The sequence below is a fragment of the Eubalaena glacialis genome, chromosome 14, assembly GCF_028564815.1.
Source record: "Eubalaena glacialis isolate mEubGla1 chromosome 14, mEubGla1.1.hap2.+ XY, whole genome shotgun sequence".
Classification (NCBI taxonomy): domain Eukaryota; kingdom Metazoa; phylum Chordata; class Mammalia; order Artiodactyla; family Balaenidae; genus Eubalaena; species Eubalaena glacialis.
This window is the reverse complement of record NC_083729.1, coordinates 62,068,076-62,088,580: the sequence shown is the minus strand read 5'-3', so window position 1 is coordinate 62,088,580 and position 20,505 is coordinate 62,068,076. Positions and strand designations below refer to the sequence as shown.

General features: G+C 49.0%; 1 protein-coding gene across 15 annotated transcripts in view; it reads right to left on the bottom strand.

The window, feature by feature from the left end:
* Window positions 1-289: 289 nt before the first annotated feature.
* DYSF (dysferlin) overlaps window positions 290-20,505 on the bottom strand; it is a 235,980-nt gene continuing 215,764 nt past the window's right edge. For all 15 annotated transcript variants that reach the window (XM_061210962.1, XM_061210975.1, XM_061210972.1 and 12 more), the window contains 5 exons: window positions 18,503-18,602; window positions 7,575-7,753; window positions 5,880-5,989; window positions 4,318-4,465; window positions 290-569 (listed from right to left, as the gene is read on the bottom strand). In XM_061210962.1, the coding sequence (XP_061066945.1) occupies window positions 531-569; window positions 4,318-4,465; window positions 5,880-5,989; window positions 7,575-7,753; window positions 18,503-18,602 (576 nt within the window). In that variant the 3' untranslated portion in view covers window positions 290-530. The remainder of the gene's footprint in view (window positions 570-4,317; window positions 4,466-5,879; window positions 5,990-7,574; window positions 7,754-18,502; window positions 18,603-20,505) is intronic.

The following is a 20,505-nucleotide window of genomic DNA, read 5'->3' as shown; positions in this document are numbered from 1 at the left end:
TGGTACAGGTAACTGCCCACCCAAGCAAAGATCACCGTGGGTGAGGAGATGCCTGAGGAAGGAGGGCACGGGGTGGAGGGGCGTCCCGGAAGCAGAACAGGCTGGGTCTCCAGGCAGGCCAGACATCAAGCCTCAAAGCCCCCGCCACCCCTACCAGTCTTGCTGAAAGATACACAGTCCCACTGGGAACGCTGCAGAGATGGCACACACCCCACACACACGCCCACCCAGACATGCCCTGCACAGTCACCCCATTCAGGTACCACAGAGATACACACACCAACGCCGCTTTGTGGTTCAAACTGTTTTATACTGACATACACGTGGGCTGATCCCCAAAAGGGTTTGGGTTGGGGGAGAAAGAAATGACGAAAGCGGGGTGACCGCAGGGCTCGATGTCGCCAACACTTGGAGCACGTGCGAGTCCCTCTCTCTGGCTGCCCACCCTGGCAGGACGGTGAGGCCTGGACATCTGAAGACATTCGGCTGAGCAGGGCAGAGGAGGCAGCCAGTCCTGGGCCTGAGAGTCCTCAGCTGAATGGCTTCACCAGCTTCATGGCAGTATAGTTCTGGAGGGAGGGGGGAGAGGCAGGGACAGGTGGTGACAGCTGCCAGGGAAACGGAGCTGGGAAAGGTGGCTGATCCACTCAACCACCTGCCTGCACCTCTCCCTCATCATCCCCCAGGCCACACTCAGCTCAACACTCCGCCCGGCCAGCGCTCTCGCTGTCACACAAGCCCACACTCTTGCCTGGGGGCCACAGCGCCTGTATTGCTCTGGCTTCTCCCCCGTCACTCCAGGGCCCACTCCCAGGTTCTGCCCACCTACCAAGAGGACTCTGCCCCTGGCCAGGCCAGGCCCGGCCTTTTCCATCAGACAGGTGGCCTGAAGGTACGGCTGTGCTTCTCCCCACCCTCCTCCCACACTCCCCAGCGCGGGAGCCCGGGGCTCGTTGGCCACCATGCTCCCGTCCAAAATGCAGAGAGAGAGTTGGGGCGGGGGATATAGAGGGATGACCCACAGCGCGGGCTAGCCCTAGAGACGGGTCACCCCTGATTAAGCCCTGGCTGCTGCAGGCCTGGCAGGAATCTCCCCTCCCCACTCCTCCCCCCAAAACCATGAAAACACATACAACACAACACAGGGCTCCTAATTGGGACAGTATGTTCCCCAGCGCCGCCCAGGAAAGCCAACTCTGGAAACAAAGCCGCCGCTCCTTCCCTGCCAGATCGCCTCCTGCCTCCCCACACTGGCCCTGCTCCCGGCTGCCTCTAGGGCAGAGCTGGGAGGAATCAGACAGGCTGCCCTCCCTGTCCCCCTCCCAGGGGAATTTCCAAGAGGGTGGGAGATTAGGCCAACTGGCGGGGAGCCCCTCTGCACCCAGGCCTCTGCCCCCCAAGGCCTGAAAGCCAGGTGATGGACGGTCACAGGTCTGGCATCCACCAGGTGACTGGGTGACTTGGCTGGAGGGAAGCAGGATATGCCCAGCTTGTAGCAAAGGCCTGCAAGCAAAAGCAGTCTGCAGTCTCAGACCCAGGCTGCCCTACAGCCCTCGCCTAGGATCTAACCCCACATGCCAGCTCTGGAGAGAGAAGGCAGGGTTGGTATTCAAAAGAGGACAATTCCTGAAGATCTCAAAGGAGACTGATGCCGCTGTTGGGGACTCAGGACACAGGGAAGAGGCTCTGATCAGGGCCTGCCCCCAGGGCCTTGGGATAAGGCTGCCCCAGGGACGAGAAAGGACCACAGGCTGGAAGTGACTGGAAATCTTCCGTCCATCTCCCAGCCAAGCAGCAGGGCCTCCTTCCCCAGGTCCCTGAGGCCTGGTCTGCAGCCCTAGTGCCTTGCAGGGGCTGGGCCCAGCTGGCCAGGGCACAGGGCCGGGCACAGGAAGGGTGGTGGTGTTGTTACTTTGAGCCCGCCCCTGCCCTCCCCTCAGCTCTTCAGCAGAAGGCTGGCTTGACATGCAGCCCCCCTGGGGAAGGCAAAATCGCTCCCCTATCCACAGTGCTAGTCACAGCAGGTCAGCGCTGACCTATCCCAGCCCCTTCCTAACGCGACGGGAGGGCCTGGCCAAGGTCACTGGGGAGCCACTGACAGAGCCAGAACCCAGCCAACGGCTCCTGACTCCACGTGGAGCTCTGTCCCACACAGCAGCGATGCTCAGACCTTGATGTTCCCGAGGCAGATTCTCCTCGGCAGGCCTGGGGCCGGCCCAGGACTCTGCATTTCTTCCCAGCTCCCTGGTGCTGCCGCTGCTTGCTCCTCAGACCACCTCCTCAAGGAGCGAGGGTCTGCACCAGCTCCCCTTTGCCCACACTCCCCGGCCTGGTCTCACGGTGCGGCGTTAGGCTGTACCCTGTGCTCCCCTCGTCCCTGGCTTCACTGTGTCTCCTCGTGGACCGACAGCTCCCAGGCGCACGGGCCCCACCAGCCTCTCCCTCACCCACGCAACACGCCCTCACCTCCCGGACACACTTCGCGCTAATAAGGTCTTCGCCTGAACCGAATGGCGGCTGGGTGTACTCAACGTGAGAGGAGGTAAGCCTGAGGACAGGCCAGGTGAGGGCCACTGCGCCTCCCCAACTCGGCCACCGGGCAGTGCCCCAGGGGAGGAGACACAGGGGACCGGAAGGGGAGTCCTGGGCCCAACCCCTGAGCCCAGGTCACTGCCAGGGCAGCTACACTCCCGGCACCACACTTGCTCGTGCCCTTCCAGGGCCCAGCAGCTAACCTTGTACTTGTAATCTGTCCTCCTTTGCTTCAGGAGGGCCCCCCAGACCGAATGAGCTTCAGGCCCCCCCAACCTGGACCCGCCCCTGGGCCTCAGGCACGTCTGGCCAATGGGCCGTGAGTCGTCTTGCTGAGCCTCAGAACGGTCTCAGCCTGGCGCTCCAGGCGACACAGTCAGCAGAGACGAGGGCCCGGCTCACGGGCCAGCTCATGGTCCTCCCAGCTCTAGACCCTCCTTCGTCACTTAGGGTCCAAGGGGTAGCCGGGGCCTGGACGTCCAAACCTCAGCATCCTTTCTGCTGCTCCCACAGTTCATGATATTAGGGCCTGCAGGGGACTGTTCCGTGGTTTTAACCGTCCTCCTCGTAGGAGGCGTGCTCTGCTGGTACAACGCCTTGCCAGCTACGGTGGGAGAGCGCTCTCGGGCGCTCCGGGAGGAGGAGGCACGAAGCAAAGAGCTCACAGGTGAGTGATTCCCATAGCGCACTACCCGCTGTGGGGACCGTGCGCTTGGCCGGCGGCCTGGTGCTGACCAGGGCTGTGGCCAGAACCCCAGACCGGGAGCTGTACACAGATTGCCATGCAGCCCTGAGCTGGTCCCTCTCCTCTCTGGATGTCTGTTTCCTTCCATTCAAATAAGGGTGACATGGAGTTGAGCACACCATTCCTCTACTTGTATACGATTTTGAATTTTTCGTATTAAAAAGTTTCAAAAATTTAAAGAATATTAAAAAACAGGTATCAGCCTGGGGACACTGTGATCCCTTCAAGGTCTGAGGTTCTAGAGACACCGGGGGTGCTGCTGTGAGGAGCAGGGAAGCACAGGCAGGGAAGAGAGCTCCAGATCTTCCTCCCTTGGGAGGGGCCCATGGAGCTGGGCACAGCAGTCCCCACGCGGGGGGCCCTGGCCACTCTTTGTCAGGCATCAGCTGGCTTCTTAGCAGGTGAAAGGGGCCCCAGTGTTTACTGTGCCCAGTGAGATGCTCCTTGCCCACCCCCTCCTCGCCCACCCCTTGCCCCACGCCCACCCCACTGCAGCAGGCAGGACACACTTTATCAGGTCCCCGGGGGGACAGTGACACCCTCTGCAGCCCCAGGTCCTCAGCAGGTGTCATCCTCCCAAACAGAGGGCCTTCCCCTCTGCTCTGCCATCCACACCTTCCCTTCCCTTCCTGACCCAGCTCCACACCCTCCTTCAAGAAGGTTCCCCTGCCCATGCCTGCCCAAGGGGCCTCGCCTTCTGCCAACCCCTTGATTATATAGCCCCTCAGGGGCTTGCTGAGGATGCTATGTCTCCCCATCAAGGGCAAGAACTCAGATTCCCTCATTGGACTAAGAGCTCCCCAAGGGTCTCCTACCAAACTGGGGACTCCCCGGAGTAGGGCCTCTGTCTCCCTCATCAGACCATGGACTCCCCAAGGACAGAAGCTACTTCTCTCCATCAGACACGGGGTGCACTTTGAGGACAATGACAGACTCCCCTGAGACCAGAAGCTGCTGGAGGTCAAGGGCTGTACCTCCCACATCAGACCAGGAGCTCCTCCAAGACAAGGGTCTGTGCCTCCCCACTCAGGCCTGCTTACCGGGAAGGAGTAGACGAAGATGCCCAAGAACAGCAGGAGAATGAAGAGAATGATGAAGAGGACGATGGCGCACCGGAACCGCCGCCAGAGGATGAACTTCATAGTCTTGTACGGGGAGGTGAACCAGAGGAAGGAGGTGTCAGGGCGCCTGTGAGTGAGATCCCAGAGGTCAGCAGGGTACCTCCCACCAGGGCTGCTCCCTCCGGGTCCTGCTCACAAATCGCCCTGGCCCTCCCCAGTCAGCCCCCCAGACCTGCCCAGCCTCCAGGCCCCCAGCCCCTGTCCGCACCTGCATCCCCCTCTCCTCCCAGCCTTCGCTACAGTGTGAGCCCCGCCCGTGTTGCCCTCCTCTTCTTGGTGCTGTCAAGCCCCGCACACCCTCAGGGACCCAGTTCTCAGCCACTCTGTCCAGGCCACCTTCCCTGCCACTCTCTCCTTCCTGACCCAGGACTTAATCACAGACTAGAGATTTGGGGACTGGGCAGAGCTTCAAGGGGCTCCACGTTAGGTGAGCTATGGTCCATGAGCCCCAGATGAGCTAAGCCACTGGCCTAGATGCACGTGGCTGGTTCACTGCCACGGAAGGATGGCAGGGAGTGAACCCAGAAAGCTGATTGTCTCTCATGACCAAGAACCTCAAATCCTTCCCCTAGGTCAGCCTCACAATTCAAAGAGCGGGCAGGATTTTGCGTCTCAGTAATGGCCGTTTTAACAACTGCTTGCGTGCTGCTGGGTCTCCTGGGTCTCTCTTGTCTTTCCACCCAGATCCCAGCATCCTTGGGCAGGGATGCCTCTCACTGCTCTGCCAGCCAGTGGCACTCAGGATAGCGCTATAACAAAGTGGGCTATCTGTGCTAAGTGTGACTTGAGCTGAGCAGGTCATGGAAAGGGACCCAGCAAATGCAGCCCCGCCCACTCACCCCCCGCCTCCCCCCGAACAGCCATCCTTCAGGCTCCGGTAACTGCCTTCAAGCCTTCTGCATCCACTGGATTGGGATGTAGGCCCCTCCCTTAGAGGCCTGTGAGGTAGGGGAGGCAGGGACTAGGCCCCCATTTCACAGATGGGAAAATTAAAGCTGAAAGGCCTTTTGAAAGCCGCATTGACACCACAGGAGAGCCATGGAAGGCAGCTTGGTCAGGGAAAGACCTTGGTCAGGCTCCGGGGCCAATCAGACCAGGTGTGAGAATTTCAGCTTCGCCACTTTCCTTGGAATGACCTTATTTAACTTTGCTGTGATTGTTTCCTCATCTGTAAAGCGGGGATACTAATAACAACTCAGCAGGGAAGGTTCCATGACACAACATACACATGCCATATGACAGCACGCCTGGCCTACAACCAACAGCTACCCAACAGCGCCTGCTTCTGGAACTAGCTGATGAGCCCAGTGTGTCCTGGAATGATGTCTGTCACCTGCCCCCTAACAATGTGTACCCTTGGATGAGTCACACTCCTCTCCAGGCCTTGGGACCTCTGTGCGGCTATACAGTGAGTGCCTCCTGTACTGTGGATACTCCTCCCCATCCCCTTGGGCATCAGGGGTCACGGGCTGGGCACCAACCTTGGGTCCTCGAGCTTGGGGTTCATGTTGGGCTCATCCCGGCCCTGGCCGGCCGGCCGCTCCTCATGTTCGCTCTCGGCTACAATCTCCAAAGTCATCTCCAACTTGCCCTGAGGGGACAAGGGGGACCTGATGAGAGACATAAAGGCTTGGCCCCATGGCTTGGAGAGGAGCCAGGCCAGGACAGATGTAAAGGTCACTTTATGATTTTTTTGAAAAAAAGATACAGGGTGATCTGATCATAAAAGTACCTGCTCCTTGCAGAACACATAGGAACTACAGAAATGTATAAAAAAGGAGACTGTCACCCATACTTCTACTATGTAGAGACAAGCACTCTTAATATTTATTCATCAGAGCTATTTTTCTTTGCAAGTATATGAAATACCACACTGTGTATATATGGTTCTATAGCTTGTTTCTTTCATTTAGGAATATATTTTATTATATAATTATATACTCTTTAAAGTTCGCTTTTAATGCTGTATCTATGCAATGGTTGACCATAATTTATTTAGTAAACCAGTTATTTTGGTTCATTTAGGTTGTTTCCAACTCTTTGTTGTTATAAATAAACCCTAAATTTTTAATTTTATGGGGTTATTTCTTTAGGAGAGATTTTAGAAGTGGGATGAAAAATTTCAAAGGCATAAATATTGTTAAGTCTCTGGCTATATATTACTAAATTGTTTCCCCAAATGGTAAAAATCATTAGCCTGCCCAATAGAGGTAAATGAGAGGGCCGTCTCTCTGCATCCTCACTAGCAATAAGTGTTTCTATTTTTTAAAAATTCTAATATAATACATAAAAAATGTTTTCACATTTTAAAGCATTCCTTTATGTAATTACTAGGGGAAATGAACCTTCTTAAATATTTAATGGCCACTGTACTGCTTTATGTATTATCTATGTATGCCCTTTGCTCATTTTTCTTTTGAGATGTTAGTATTTCTTATTAATTGTTATAATTTGTTATACAACATGGATATTTTACTTCAAGGGCCACTTTAGGGATTGGCTGGCTGCCTGCCGTTTCTAAGTACAGTTGACCCTTGAACAACACGGGTTTTAACTGCACAGGTCCACTTATACACAGATTTTTTCAATAAATGTACAGTTGGTCCTCATTTGCAGGTTTCAGATCTGTAGATTAAACCAAACACAGAAGGTGGATTTTAGACTTGAGCATCCATGGATTTGGTGTCCACGGGGGCTCCTGGAACCAACCCTCTGCAGATACCAAGGAAGGACAGTAAACTCATTTACTTCCTCTGCAGAGAAAGGATGATTCTCCATGGTGCCCAGTCACACCCCTGGGCAGACCTCTGGCCAGGGAGAAGAGAACAAGGACAGTCCCTTATAGGGTCCTGCTCAAATGGGAGTGGCATGACCCCTGTCCTCCACAGGAAGCCCAGACAGAGGGGAACCCAGGATACAGATCACTGTGAAGGCCAAGGAGCAGAGTATAAATTAAACAGGGTCCACGGGAGATTAGGGCATCTTTCGATTTAGATGGGCTTTCCTGGGATACGAGCCTCGAGGAGACAAAGGCTGGGAACTGGCAGGGAAGAGGGACAGTGTCTTGGGAAACAGACAGGGAGGGCAGGAGAGAGGGAGAGGAACACGTCTGTGCTCAGCGATTTCTATGGACGAGTCACTCCCGCGTCTCCACCGACCAGAGGGAGCAGACTTACCGCCAGTATCTTCTTCTCACCCTCGTCCGCCACACAGGGCCACCAGCCCTTCACTGTTTTCTGTTCAAAAAGGGACACAAACCACTCCGGGTGGAAAGTGTCATCCAGCTGGTCCAAGGAACACTTCTCAGCTGTCTTGGCAGGCTTGGGCATGCGGTTGAGGTCCAGCTGCAAAGAGCCTGTGGCAGAGGAAGGTGCTTTGGCCCACGCTTTCTCAGTCACTGCCAGCCTAGGGCCACCCTGGGGCTGGGCAAGTTCAGCCTCCTCAGCTTCTATCCATGGTCTTAGCCCCATGGCTCAAACTCCACTCCCCACCCACTGCCTCTCATTCCATCTGTACAGCTTCCCATCCATCTATTCATGCATGCATATGCCTGCTACTGTGCCCTTATTGATTCACCCTTAACAGAATTTCCCACCTGCTCAACTATTCATCTTACTATGCATAAATTCACTCATTCACCCATCATCTACATCCATCAACCATCAACTTTTTAAACTGTTTTTAGTGCAGTAAAATATTTATAGATAAAATTTGTTATTTTAACCATGTTCAGATGTATACTTCAGTGGCATTAATTACATTCACATTTTGCAGCCATCAGCACTACCTATTTCCATAACTATTTCATTCCCCCCAAACAGCAACTCTGTACCCATTAAGTAATAACTCCCCATTCCCCTCTCCTCTCAGCCCTGCTAACCTCTAAATCTACTTTCTGTCTCTATGAAAAAGCCTATTCTAGACAGTTCATATAAGTGGGATCATAAAAATTTATCCTTTTGTATCTGGCTTATATCACTTGGCATAATTAGTTTTCCAGATTCATCCATGTTGTAGCATGTATCAGTACTTCATTCTTCTTTATGGCTGAATAATATTCCATGGTATGTATATACCACATTTTGTTTATCCATTCATCTGTTGATGGACACTTGGATTGTTTCCACCTTTTGACTCTTGTGAATAATGCTGCTCTGAACACTGGTGTGCAGATGTCTTAATCCCAGTTTTTAATCCTTTTGGGTACATAGCTAGAAATGAAATTGCTAGGTCATATGTTTAGCTTTTTGAGGAACTGCCAAACTTTTTTCCAAGCAGCTGTGCCATTTTACATGCATACCACCAATGTACAAGTGTTCCAATTTCTCCACATCCTCTCCAACACTTGTTATTTTCCATTTTTTGTTTTTGTTTTTGCTTTTTTTATAGGTATAAGTGTTATCTCATTGTGGTTCTCCACCAATTTTTTCATCTGCCCACCTAGCTATCCAAGCAGCTATCTTTCTATACTGCTTCATCTACTCATCTATTTTATCCATCTTCTCCAAGAATAGCTCCATCTACTGGGTTGAGCCATATGAAAATTCTGGTATTCAACTATCTTTGACGTATAAAAACAGCCATTTCATGCGGTTTCACCTACTCCAATTCCAACAACATGAAGTCAATGGGATTGGAGCATAGGTTACTGAAGGGATTAAGTGAGAGAGGTAAATCTAAAAAATATTTTCCAAGGCCAAATTGAAGAAATTCTGTAACAGGGAAGAGCCAAATCTGACTACATGTTGGATCTGTTTCTCTTACTTTAACCTTCACTTTCCGCTGCTTTTGTTCACTAAAAGGATACTGTCTATACATAATGGCCTGCCTTGGGGAACCCTGCCCCTCTGCCTGAATGTTGAACCAAAGTGCCTTTGTTCAGGGAAACATCCAGAACCTGTCCATCTGTGGATGGCTATAAGAAAGAAGAAATTAACACATCCCCTCCCAGAGGCTGGCCATTCCAGGTGATGTTTGCAAAACTTATGGCCTTTTTACTTTACTTCCTCATCTCCTCCCCCTCTTTGTGCTATAAAAGAAACTGTCATCCAAACCCCAATAAGATGGTTATTTTGAGACATTAGTCTGCCATTTTCTCAGTCTGCCAGCTTTCCGAATAAAGTCGTATTCTTTGCCTCAACACCTCATCTCTGATTCATTGCCCTGTCGTGTGGCAAGCAGAGTAAGCTTGGACTCGGTAACAAATTTGGCAAGCCAGCCAGGAGGCTTGCTGCTTTTGGCTAGCCAGCCCCGGTCAGGGAACATTGTGGCAAGGCCTAGCAGATGCCAGGACCATTTGTCCTGAGGATCTTCCCTTCAAACTTCCCTGAAGCGGCGCCAGCTACCGCAGCACTTGGCAGTTGAAGCAAGGAAAAGACCAACTTCTACGAGTCCACAGACTCAATTTTGTACAGTTAGTCTACCCAATTCGGTAACCAGTTCATTTGTTTTGGTCTTGGTCTTGTTTTACTTTTGTGTATCCTTTTGTGTTGCGAGTCAATGAACTCGACTTTGTAGGGTAAGTTGCTCCAGCGTGCACACTGGGAACATATTTCCCTCTTAATTTGGGCTTTTTCTTTACGGGATAAGCCAATTTGTTTGATTGGGGTACCCTATTGGAGGGGGGAATTGTTGTTGGACTCTACCTGATTTGGAGCCAGTTCGTTGGGAACTAGTTCGTTGGTTTTGTAGGGTAAGTCTACCTGATTTGGGAACTAGTTTGTTGGTTTTGCAGGGTAAGTCTACCTGATTTGGGAACCGGTTCGTTGGTTTTGGTCTTGGTTTTGTGTGCACCAATGCTAGAATTTGTTTGGGCCTTTTGTGTCGGAATTTGTTTGTGTCTTTTGTGTTTTGGTGGTATCAAACTTATAAAAATTGGAAATACTCCATCTATCCTGAAGGAGATCCCTTTGGGGTGTATATTAGATAAATGGGCGAAACATAGCCATGAGCCTATGACTAAGAAAGACATGATGTACTATTGTAATAGGGTGTGGACCCAATATATGTTAGGATGAGAAGAATGATGGTCCCTGAATGGCTCACTCAATTATTATATGATCTCGCAGTTACAAGTGTTTTGCAAAAGAGCAGGCTGCACCAGCAGTTTCTGCAACTGCTTCCCCCCATGCCACCAACATATTCACCGCCTCCTGTTTCCCCTACCCATGGGGATCAAATAGAAGTTCCTATGATAACCCCCAAGGCACAGGGACCTGGTTTAGTATCACCATCTAAGACCCAACAGGACACCCAATTTGGACCAGGGGCCACTTCTACAGCAGGGCAATTTCCCTTGTGCCGACATCCTGTAAGAGGCCAGGGCACTCCCTTGGACTTGAGGCATCCGATTCTAATTTCCCCACAGGAGTCCCAGATAACTTTGACAGTGGAGAACAAGTTGATTGACTACCTTCCCTATTTATCTTAAGAGGCTTGTAAGTATTAAACAAAGGGGAAACAAAGGCATCCTAGGAAAAACTTGACTGTATCTTTGAGATGTAAGTGTCCTATCTGGTCTTCTCAGGAACGCTCATCTCTGCCATCTTTTTAAAATGCAAACTTTGAAAAGAGGGCAAAGTAATTTAGAAATTGACTTGTCAAGGATAAATTAAAAACCTAAGTGTTTTTTCTGTAAAAATTCAGCCATCTAGACAAGTGAACTTGATTTGTTCCATCTGCCAGAAACCTAATTTTAATCCAACCTCTTTTTGTAAACTGATGGGTTTTATGTTGCTGTGCATGACTCAGGGCTGAAATTTTGAAATAAGAACTATGATGTCTCTGTTTGTTTGTGTCCTTGTATGTGTCTTTGTCTTTGGATAACATTGCTGGGGTTGATTTGCGGACGAGCTCTATTTAATTGGCTTAAAGAAGAGTAAGTTCTTACAAACCAAACAATTCTAAATACAAGAAAAATTAAGCTAAATGAATTTCGGGTTCATGTGAACTGAGAAATATTCAGTATTAATGTTTGTTTGTTGACCTAATTATTATAGACATGTCATTAGAGTCATCAGCATTACGTATAATACTTTCATTATGCCTAGGTTTAATATAAGCTAAATAATAACTTGTTATATCTGTTGCAAATTTGTCAGCAAGGAAAGTAACTTGATGTAAAGAAACTTTTAAGGAAAGAAAATGCAAATCAGATAAGAGCTTTAGATGCACTTTTTAAAATAATTATCTTTATCTAAAATTAATCTCTCCAGAGCTTCCCTGGTGGTGCAGTGGTTAAGAATCCGCCTGCCAATGAAGGGGGCACAGGTTCAATCCCTGGCCTGGGAAGATCCCACATGCCATGGAGCAACTAAGCCCATGCGCCACAACTACTGAGCCTCCGCTCTAGAGTCCACATGCCACAACTACTGAGGCCTGTGCTCCACAACAAGAGAAGCCATGACAATGTAAAGCCCATGCACCGCAATGAAGAGTAGCTCCCGCTCGCCGCAACTAGAGAAAGCCCACGCACAGCAACGAAGACCTAACACAGCCAAAAATAAACACAAATAAATAAATAAATTTTAAAAAAATAAAATTAATCTCTGCAGATATTCAACAACTTGAAAGTTAGAATTGTGCCAAAATAAATTAAGTCATGGAAGGTTTATGGAAAGTGGACCCCAAGAAAAGAGTTTTGTACATGGTCAGGATTGACTAAGTTTAAAATAGGTTTAACTGAGTAAATGAATTTTAAAAGTAAGCTGGTGAAAAACTTGAATTTGGCTTTTCTCTCTGTTAAGAAGACAAGGTTTCTTAAGATTCTGAACTGCCTCTGATAACAGATTTTAAGTTTTTCTACCTTTTAAGTGATCTGTTCTGTATTTGCCTTTGAAATCTTTTATTGTTACTTCGGCTAAGTGAATAACTATTGTTTCACAGTGACCTGCGATCCTATCTGACTGTTTAAACCCTTTTGATACTTTTTTGACAAAACTTCACAAATCAGGGGCTTCCCCGGTGGTGCAGTGGTTGAGAATCTGCCTGCCAATGCAGGGGACACGGGTTCGAGCCCTGGTCTGGGAAGATCCCACATGCTGCCGAGCAACTGGGCCCCTGAGCCACAACTACTGAGCCTGCGCGTCTGGAGCCTGTGCTCCGCAGCAAGAGAGGCCGCGACAGTGAGAGGCCGGCGCACCGCGATGAAGAGTGGCCCCTGCTTGCCGCAACTAGAGAAAGTCCTCGCACAGAAACGAAGACCCAACACAGCCAAAAATAAATAAATAAAATTTTTTAAAAACTTCACAAATCAAATTATAATGAAGTTCCTTTGAACTCTAGCTAACTTTGGGATGCTTCAAAGGGCCCCTGAAACACCCCAAAGAGAGATATTAACTAATTAGGTTCACTTGGTATGTTGAATTACATGGGAAGTGTCAAATAAGTAATAAATCTTCTTAGGTTATACTGTATGGCAAATGATATAGGTATTCTAGAGATTATATGGAGTTCCTAAAATTTGATGTGTGCTGGTAAAATGTTATCAGTCATAATTCTAGCTATTATCTAAATGTGTTGCATGTCACAGCACTAACCAAGTTACTTTGTCAATTGCATTGTAATCAGATTGAAACGTGCCTTCTTAAGTCTTTCGTCGTTATAGACAGTTATGGTTTCACTCTGATGATGCCTTTGTAAAAATGCTTCCTCTTCAAGAAGATTTATGGAAAGGACTTTGGATAAACACAAGTTTCTGGCTTTCAGGCCATAATGCTGAACTGGCTAAGAAATTGAAGAATTCTAATGGGAAACCTGATGGCTTCATAAAGCTGTTAACAAGAAGGATTAGTTACATAGGACTCAGTAAACTGGTGAATATGGTTATAATTTTTATGGTTTCTATCTGAAAAATGACCGGTTTAAATCTGTGTTTTCCAGGTGTAAGGAAAACCTCCCCCTTAAGCTAATTATGACCCACAGTAATTTGGTAAATTACATCTTTGTAAGCCAAATTGTTTGTACTTTGTGTCTCCCTGCTGCACTATGTCTTTGTCAATGTTACTAGCTGCATTACTTATATCCTGTCTATTTTATAAGACTGTTGTCTCTTACAGTACCCAGTGTGTAAACAGGTTTCCAACAAAACTTCTATGGCTAAACATCTTGAGGAAATAGATCACATTTATAATGTAAAATAATTGTAATAGTGTGATTCTAGGTATGGGAAGAAGCAACAAGGGAAAATGTCTCCTGGATCATAATTAGATAGGGGATCCAGAGAATCTTTAATTATCAATAGGGCCTAATCCAAAAACTAGCACTTGGAGTGGCATAACAAGAATTTTCGCCTGATCTGGGATGAGCCTCCCAGTGCCGTGGGACAAAAGTTGATCATGAAATGTCTCCCAAATATTGGTCAAAATCCTGACCAAGAGGAGAGGACCTGAGAAATTGAATATTTCCTGACACATCAGTCATTAGCGATTGCAGCCTTCCAACATGAGCCGGTGAACCCTGAGGAAACTCAGGATATGAGAATACAGGATACAGGCCCCAGATAGCTAAGGTGCATATCAAGGGAGTGATTTCAGTGAGCCCAGACTCTTGTATTTTCCCATACATAGAAAAGCGCTAAATTCCTTAACTTGAAGTGCTCCCTCCCAAGCTTGAAGCCCTCAAAATTCCCACTGAATACATCATAACTCTCAACTTTTAAGCTGTGAATATTTTTTAAGGCTACAAGTGTAAAGGAGACACTTTCCAGAGAGGAACAAAAGAAGCAATGTTTGGAACACTGACACCGATGGACACTCCCAGAAAGATCCATCTGATGAAGCAATTAGAACGGTCATCACTCCTTCTTCCACAAGATTGTGGAATGGATATTGACAGTGGGGAATTGTAACAGGGAAGAGCCAAATCGGACTATCTGTTTCTTTTACTTTAACCTTTGCTTTCCACTGCTTTTGTTCACTAAAAGGATACTGTCTATACATAATGGCATAATGTCTATACATACTATCTATACTCAGGGAACCCTGACCCTCTGCCTGAATGTTAAACCAAAGTGCCTTTGCTCAGGGAAATATCTGGAACCTGTCCACCTGTGGACGGCTACAAGAAAGAAGAAATTAACACATCCCCTCCCGGAGGCTGGCCATTCCAGGTGATATTTGTAAAACTTATAGCCTTTTTACTTTACTTCCTCATCTCCTCCCCTTCTCTGTGCTATAAAAGAAACTGGCATCCAAACCCTAATAAGATGGTTATTTTGAGACTTTAGTCTGTCATCTTCTCGGTCTGCCGGCTTTCCAAATAAAGTCGTATTCCTTGTCTCAACACCTCGTCTCCTATTCTTTGGCCTGTCGTGCAGTGAGCAGAGCAAGCTTGGACTCGGTAACAATTCTTGAATACCATACAAAGGAGATTAGGTTTTTTTCAGTGTGGAATGCTCAGTTACTGCAAGTATTCATTGACTGGATCTATTTTTCTAGCTTTCTTTCTTTCCATACATCTATCTGCTTTGACTTAACTATCTACATCCCTCTAGAGCTACCATTTGCTGAGCACTGTATCTATCCATTAATCAGGTCATTATTCTATCCAGCATTTGTTCAACTCTATCAGCATTCATCTATCTATCCACCCATCTACACATCTCTCCATCCCTCAACTACAGATGAATGTTTATTTCCCATTTTAAATATGATCCCAAGATAATATTAAGTAAAAATCAGGATATTAAACTATATATACTATATCTACATAAAGACTGTAAGGAAACATAAGATTATTTCCTGATGGCAAAATTACAGATCTTAACTATTATTTTTAAAATAAAAGTAATAAGTACTCAAAAGAAGTAAAATATGTAATTAGAAAATACATTATGAAGGGGGAAAAAAGAAATCTCTTAATAATACTGTAAGTTGCTAAAAGAGTAGATCTTAAAATTTCTCTTCACAAGAAAAAAAAATTGTTAACTACATAACTTATTTTGGCTATCACTTCACAATATATACAAACATCCAATTAAAAAGAAAGAAATCTACGGAGTTAAAAAGTAGTAGTTTTATTTTTAAAAACAAAAGATGATCCTGTTTAATTTTATTTTGGACACTGTTTTCTCATTCAATAAAATGCAATTTTTTGTTTGTCTTTTTAAAATTGATTTTCTAAAGCCTCACCTCATAAAGGCAAGATTGATAGACTGATGCTAAAAAAAAATTATTTAGTCTGTAAGCAAAAAAAAAATTCCATAAAAATGTGAAAAGCAATTGAAAACTGGAGAAATTATTTGTAATGTGTCCTTACTACATAAAAAGCTCTGAAAATCAACAATAAAAGAGGACCATCCCAAAACCATAAAAAAGAAAATCCCATCAACAATATGGATAACAAACATTTTTTTTTTAATTTAATTTTTATTTTTTTAATGCTATTCTTGTCTGCTTACATTCTTTTTATGTATGTATGTATGTATGGCTGTGTTGGGTCTTCGTTTCTGTGCGAGGGCTTTCTCTAGTTGTGGCAAGCGGGGGCCACTCTTCATCACGGTGCGGGGGCCACTCTTCATCGCGGTGCGCGGGCCTCTCACTATCGCGGCCTCTCGTTGCCGAGCACAGGCTCCAGACGCGCAGGCTCAGTAATTGTGGCTCACGGGCCCAGTTGCTCCGCGGCATGTGGGATCTTCCCAGACCAGGGCTCGAACCCGCGTCCCCTGCATTGGCAGGCAGATTCTCAACCACTGCGCCACCAGGGAAGCCCCCAAACATATTTTTAAAGTTGTACCTTACAAGTAATGAAGAAATGCAAAGAAAGATAAAAATGAGGTACCACGTTGGCAACTTTTTTTAAAAAAAGAACGCTGGCAGCAAAAATTTAGGAAAAATGGTGCCCTTAAGGCAAACAGGGCACAGGTGAGAATATAAAAATGTAAAATCTTTCTAGAGGGCTATTGAACAAAATGTGTCAAAAACCACTAAAATGTACAAAGACTCTAAAACTCTGCTTCTTAGAGTTCAGGAAAGATACGCACAAAGGGTCCAAAGATGTAAACCTAGGCTGTCACTCACGCAGGAAATCCTAGAGATGAGCCGAGTACGCACCTAGAGGGGACTAGTGAGGGTCCGATGGGACATCAGGCGGGACGTTAAGCACCATGATGCAGATACAATGCAGATGGATAACTTCTGACAGAAAGAATGTTTTTAATATATTGTTTTCCCCAAAATCAAGATCTAAGTATGTGTAACATAAACCAATTTTGCTATCTATATGCCATATATGCATGTGTATATATATGTATAAAATACACATATAACACATATGTGTTTGCTTGTATAAGATACATGCCAAAATAATAATACACACCAAAGTGAAGGTTATCCTAGTTATATTAGTGAAGGTTATCTCTGGGTAGTGAGATTATAATAAAGTAGGAAGGGGGGCTTCCCTGGTGGTGCAGTGGTTGAGAATCTGCCTGCCAATGCAGGGGACACGGGTTCGAGCCCTGGTCTGGGAAGATCCCACATGCCGCAGAGCAACTGGGCCCGTGAGCCACAATTACTGAGCCTGCGCGTCTGGAGCCTGTGCTCCACAACAAGAGAGGCCGCGATAGTGAGAGGCCCGCACACCGCGATGAAGAGTGGCCCCCGCTTGCCACAACTAGAGAAAGCCCTCGCACAGAAACGAAGACCCAACACAGCCATAAATAAATACATAAAGTACACAGGGGAATTTAAAAATATATATATATAAAAAAAAAAATAGGAAGGGGAGGCATTGCTTATCTCCGGTTTCTAATTTTGCCACAGGAATTATGTATTCCAGAATAATAAGTAAAAGAAGAAAAGTCCAACTTGGTGCTATGATTTTGACACCCTGAATCTTTTACAGTGAAGCTGTGGAGCAGCTCCCAGTCCTCCAAGTTCAGGGGACCAGGCTCGGGGTCGGGGGGAAGTGGGGTGAAGAGCAGCCCGACGGGCAGGCAGCCCTCCTCCCCATTCCTGCTGGGGCTGCTCCTCAGAGCATCCTCTGCAGGGGCCCAAGAGCTCGGTGACTTCTGCAATCACGGGCCACCCAGGGAGGGCTCCGGTGATTCGTCCAAGCCCGCCCTGCCCCCAGGTGGCAGAGCAGAACTGCAACACAGGACTCGTGACTTCCTGGGCCGCCTTTCTCACAGGTTCACTATTTCTCTACTGAGGTGAAATCCACATAACAAAATGCACCATTTTAACCATTGTAAAGTGTACAACTCAGTGGCTTTTAGTATATTCACAGAGTTGTGAGACCACCAGCACTATCTAATTCCAGAATATTTTCATCACCCCTACAAAAACACCAGACCCACGAGCAGTCGGTCCCCAACCTCCTCTCCTTCCAATCTCCGGCAACCACTTTCTGCCTCTGTGGATTACGTATTGCGGACATTTCATGTAAAGGAATCATATGATATTTGTACTTTTGCGTCTGGCTTCTTTCACTTGGTGTGTTTTCAAGGTTCACCCCTGGTGTAGCATGACCTCATTTCTTCTTGTGGCTGAATAACATCCTATTGTAGGGATAGGCCACATTTTCCCAGTGAACTTTTATAGCTGTGATGCAGCTGCTACTCAGTCCAGCCAGCGGGCCCCACACCTCACCCTGTGAAGGCACCATCTCCACCTCGTCCTCCAACCCAGCGCTCCCTGTTCCGCGGTCAGGGTTGCCGCACACTTTCCCCCAGCAGAGTCCTGGCCCCAGGTGTGTTCATTTGCTCAGTCTCTGGGGCACAAGGGCGAAGAGAGCCTTGAGCCACTCACTCACTAGACTGAGGTGGCAGGGATCCTGTCACGTGAAAGGCCAGACAGCCGGCGACGGAGCTCCTGCTTGCACTGCCTTCACCCTGCGCTCCCCTCTCGTCCTTCCCTGGGTCTGACCGACCAACACGGCCCAGCGTTCAATGCCACCTCGGCTGGCAGGCCACCCTGCTGGCCACCTTGATCACCCTGGCACTACTCTGTGTCACCGACCTCACTCAGCACCAGGGACCAGTGACCCTGAGCTCCCTGATCCTCCTGCCAGCCTTCCCACAAGGCCTGAGAGAGGCACACAAACATACAGCAGGGGTTCTGGGGCAGCCCCGACAGGCAAAATGGTGCTGACTGGAAATGGTGCTCACCCAGAAAGTCATCAAAGGAGAACTTGTCGTTGTCCCAGATCTGGAATACCACTCGGGCGCGGATCTTGCTCTCTGTCTTGTCCAGACTCCAGAAAGCATCCTGACACAGAGGAGAAGCAGAGGAGGAAGCAGGAGAGCAGGATTAGAGAGGAGCAGTGGTCCCTTCTAGCCTGGAAGGCTGCCTGGAGGAGGCAGTGGAGGGGGGCGTCCCTTAGGGACTTGCCAGAGCCAGGTCCTGGCAGGAAGACTGCTGAGACCCCAGAGGGCCGTGTTCAAGGGCCCAGGAGGGGACCATGCAGGCTCACTTGACATAAGGTAGCTCCTTTAATCCTCACAAGTCCATGAGTCAAGGTTCTCATTGCCGTTTTACAGATGATGTAACAAAGGCTTGGAGAAGTTAAGAATTTGCCCAAGGTCTGACAGCTAATAAAAACAACATTAATATGCACTTCTTAGGCATCAGCCTCTTCCCACTATGAAATCATTTATGCTTCCAACGACCTATGAGGAGATACTATCTTGAGGAAACCAGAGAGAGTAATTTATCCAAGTCACCCAGCTGGGAAGTGGCAAGCTGGATTCCAACCCAGTCAGTCAGGTTCAAGAGTCTCTTAATCCTGCCCCTGTGATCTTGGGGACAAGGTGGGCTGGCTGGGAACCTGGGTGTCAGGGGGGATCCCCCGACACACCACTGTAAGGGGCTGGCACTGGGGGCAGTGTCCCTAGCCCACCCCACCTTGCCCCCCAAGAGCTTGCCCCGGGGCACATCAAAAGCTCCCGGCGCTGGGAAGTTCACCAGACCACTGCTGTCCCCTCCCCCCTCCCTCAGACCAGTCAGCCTGGAACAGCACTGTCTTGGGCTTCTCTCCACCAAGGCCTCGTGGAGCCGCTGAGGGCTGGGGACGGGCACGCTGAGGCCTGGATCCGCCCCTGGGTCCAGTCACACTCAACCCAAAGGAGCATCCCTGGGGCTCTCCCACTCACACCTATTCTCTGTCCTCTCACTGTAGCTCTACCTGAGTGGCTGGCAAGGACCCACTGACCATCCCGCAGATGGTGGGTGCCAGGTCACAGCAGGGACCTGGACCCAGTCTCAGGGGGACAAACTCCATGGGAGTCGGGGAGCACTGCTGACCACACAGGGTTTGTCTGGGCCCAGGTGCCCTGTGTACACAGCCTTGGTGGCCACTCCAGATCACGCGGACCCCACAGAGGTCCCGTGACCAAAGACCATGGCCAGCGCCCCCTGAGGAATAATGATCACCTTGCAAAGCAGTTGGCTGCAGCCTGGACTGCTGCCTGGGTGGGTGAAGGGGCTCAGGTCCCCACCTGGCCCCTCGCTCCCGACCCCCATCTGGTGCCTCCCCCTTTTCCGGGCCCCAGCCCTCCTGCAGGTGCCTCCCTCCTCTGGCGGGGCTTTTATGGCCAGCTCTGCAGGCCCGCCTGTACAGGACGCCAGCATCCTCCGTGCCTCTGGCCGGCCCAGTTTATGGGCTCAGTAATGAGCCAGAGGTTCAAACAGCCCCTGGTGGGAGCAGCTGGGCTGGGGCTCCAGCCTGGGGATGGCCCCCCAGGTCCCAGGCACTCATTACGTTCCCAGTCTGGGCCCTTTTACTAGCTGTTTATTTGCAGGGTGGGTGCCTGACGCACAGGCCGGCTCCGGTGGGTGTGCTGGGCTCCAGGTGGGGAGCCGGCCAGGGCAACCAGCGGTGGTTCAAAGCCGCCGGATGAAAGGAGACCTTGTACTTTAAAACAGTCTCGTCTGGTTAATGGGGTCCCTGGAGGGCCTTCCTGCCAGAGGCGCTGAACCCCTCGGCAGAGGGCTGGCTCTGCAGCAGGACCAAGGAGCCCAGAGGCTGTGCAGTGCCCCTGCACTAACCGCCCCCAGGCTTAGTCCCCTAGCCCAGACAAGCTAATTGGTGCCCCACTGTGGGCACGGCTCCCCCTGCCTCCCAGGGTCCTTTCTCCCAGAGGGACCCGATGGCCCTGTCTTGGGTCAAGCC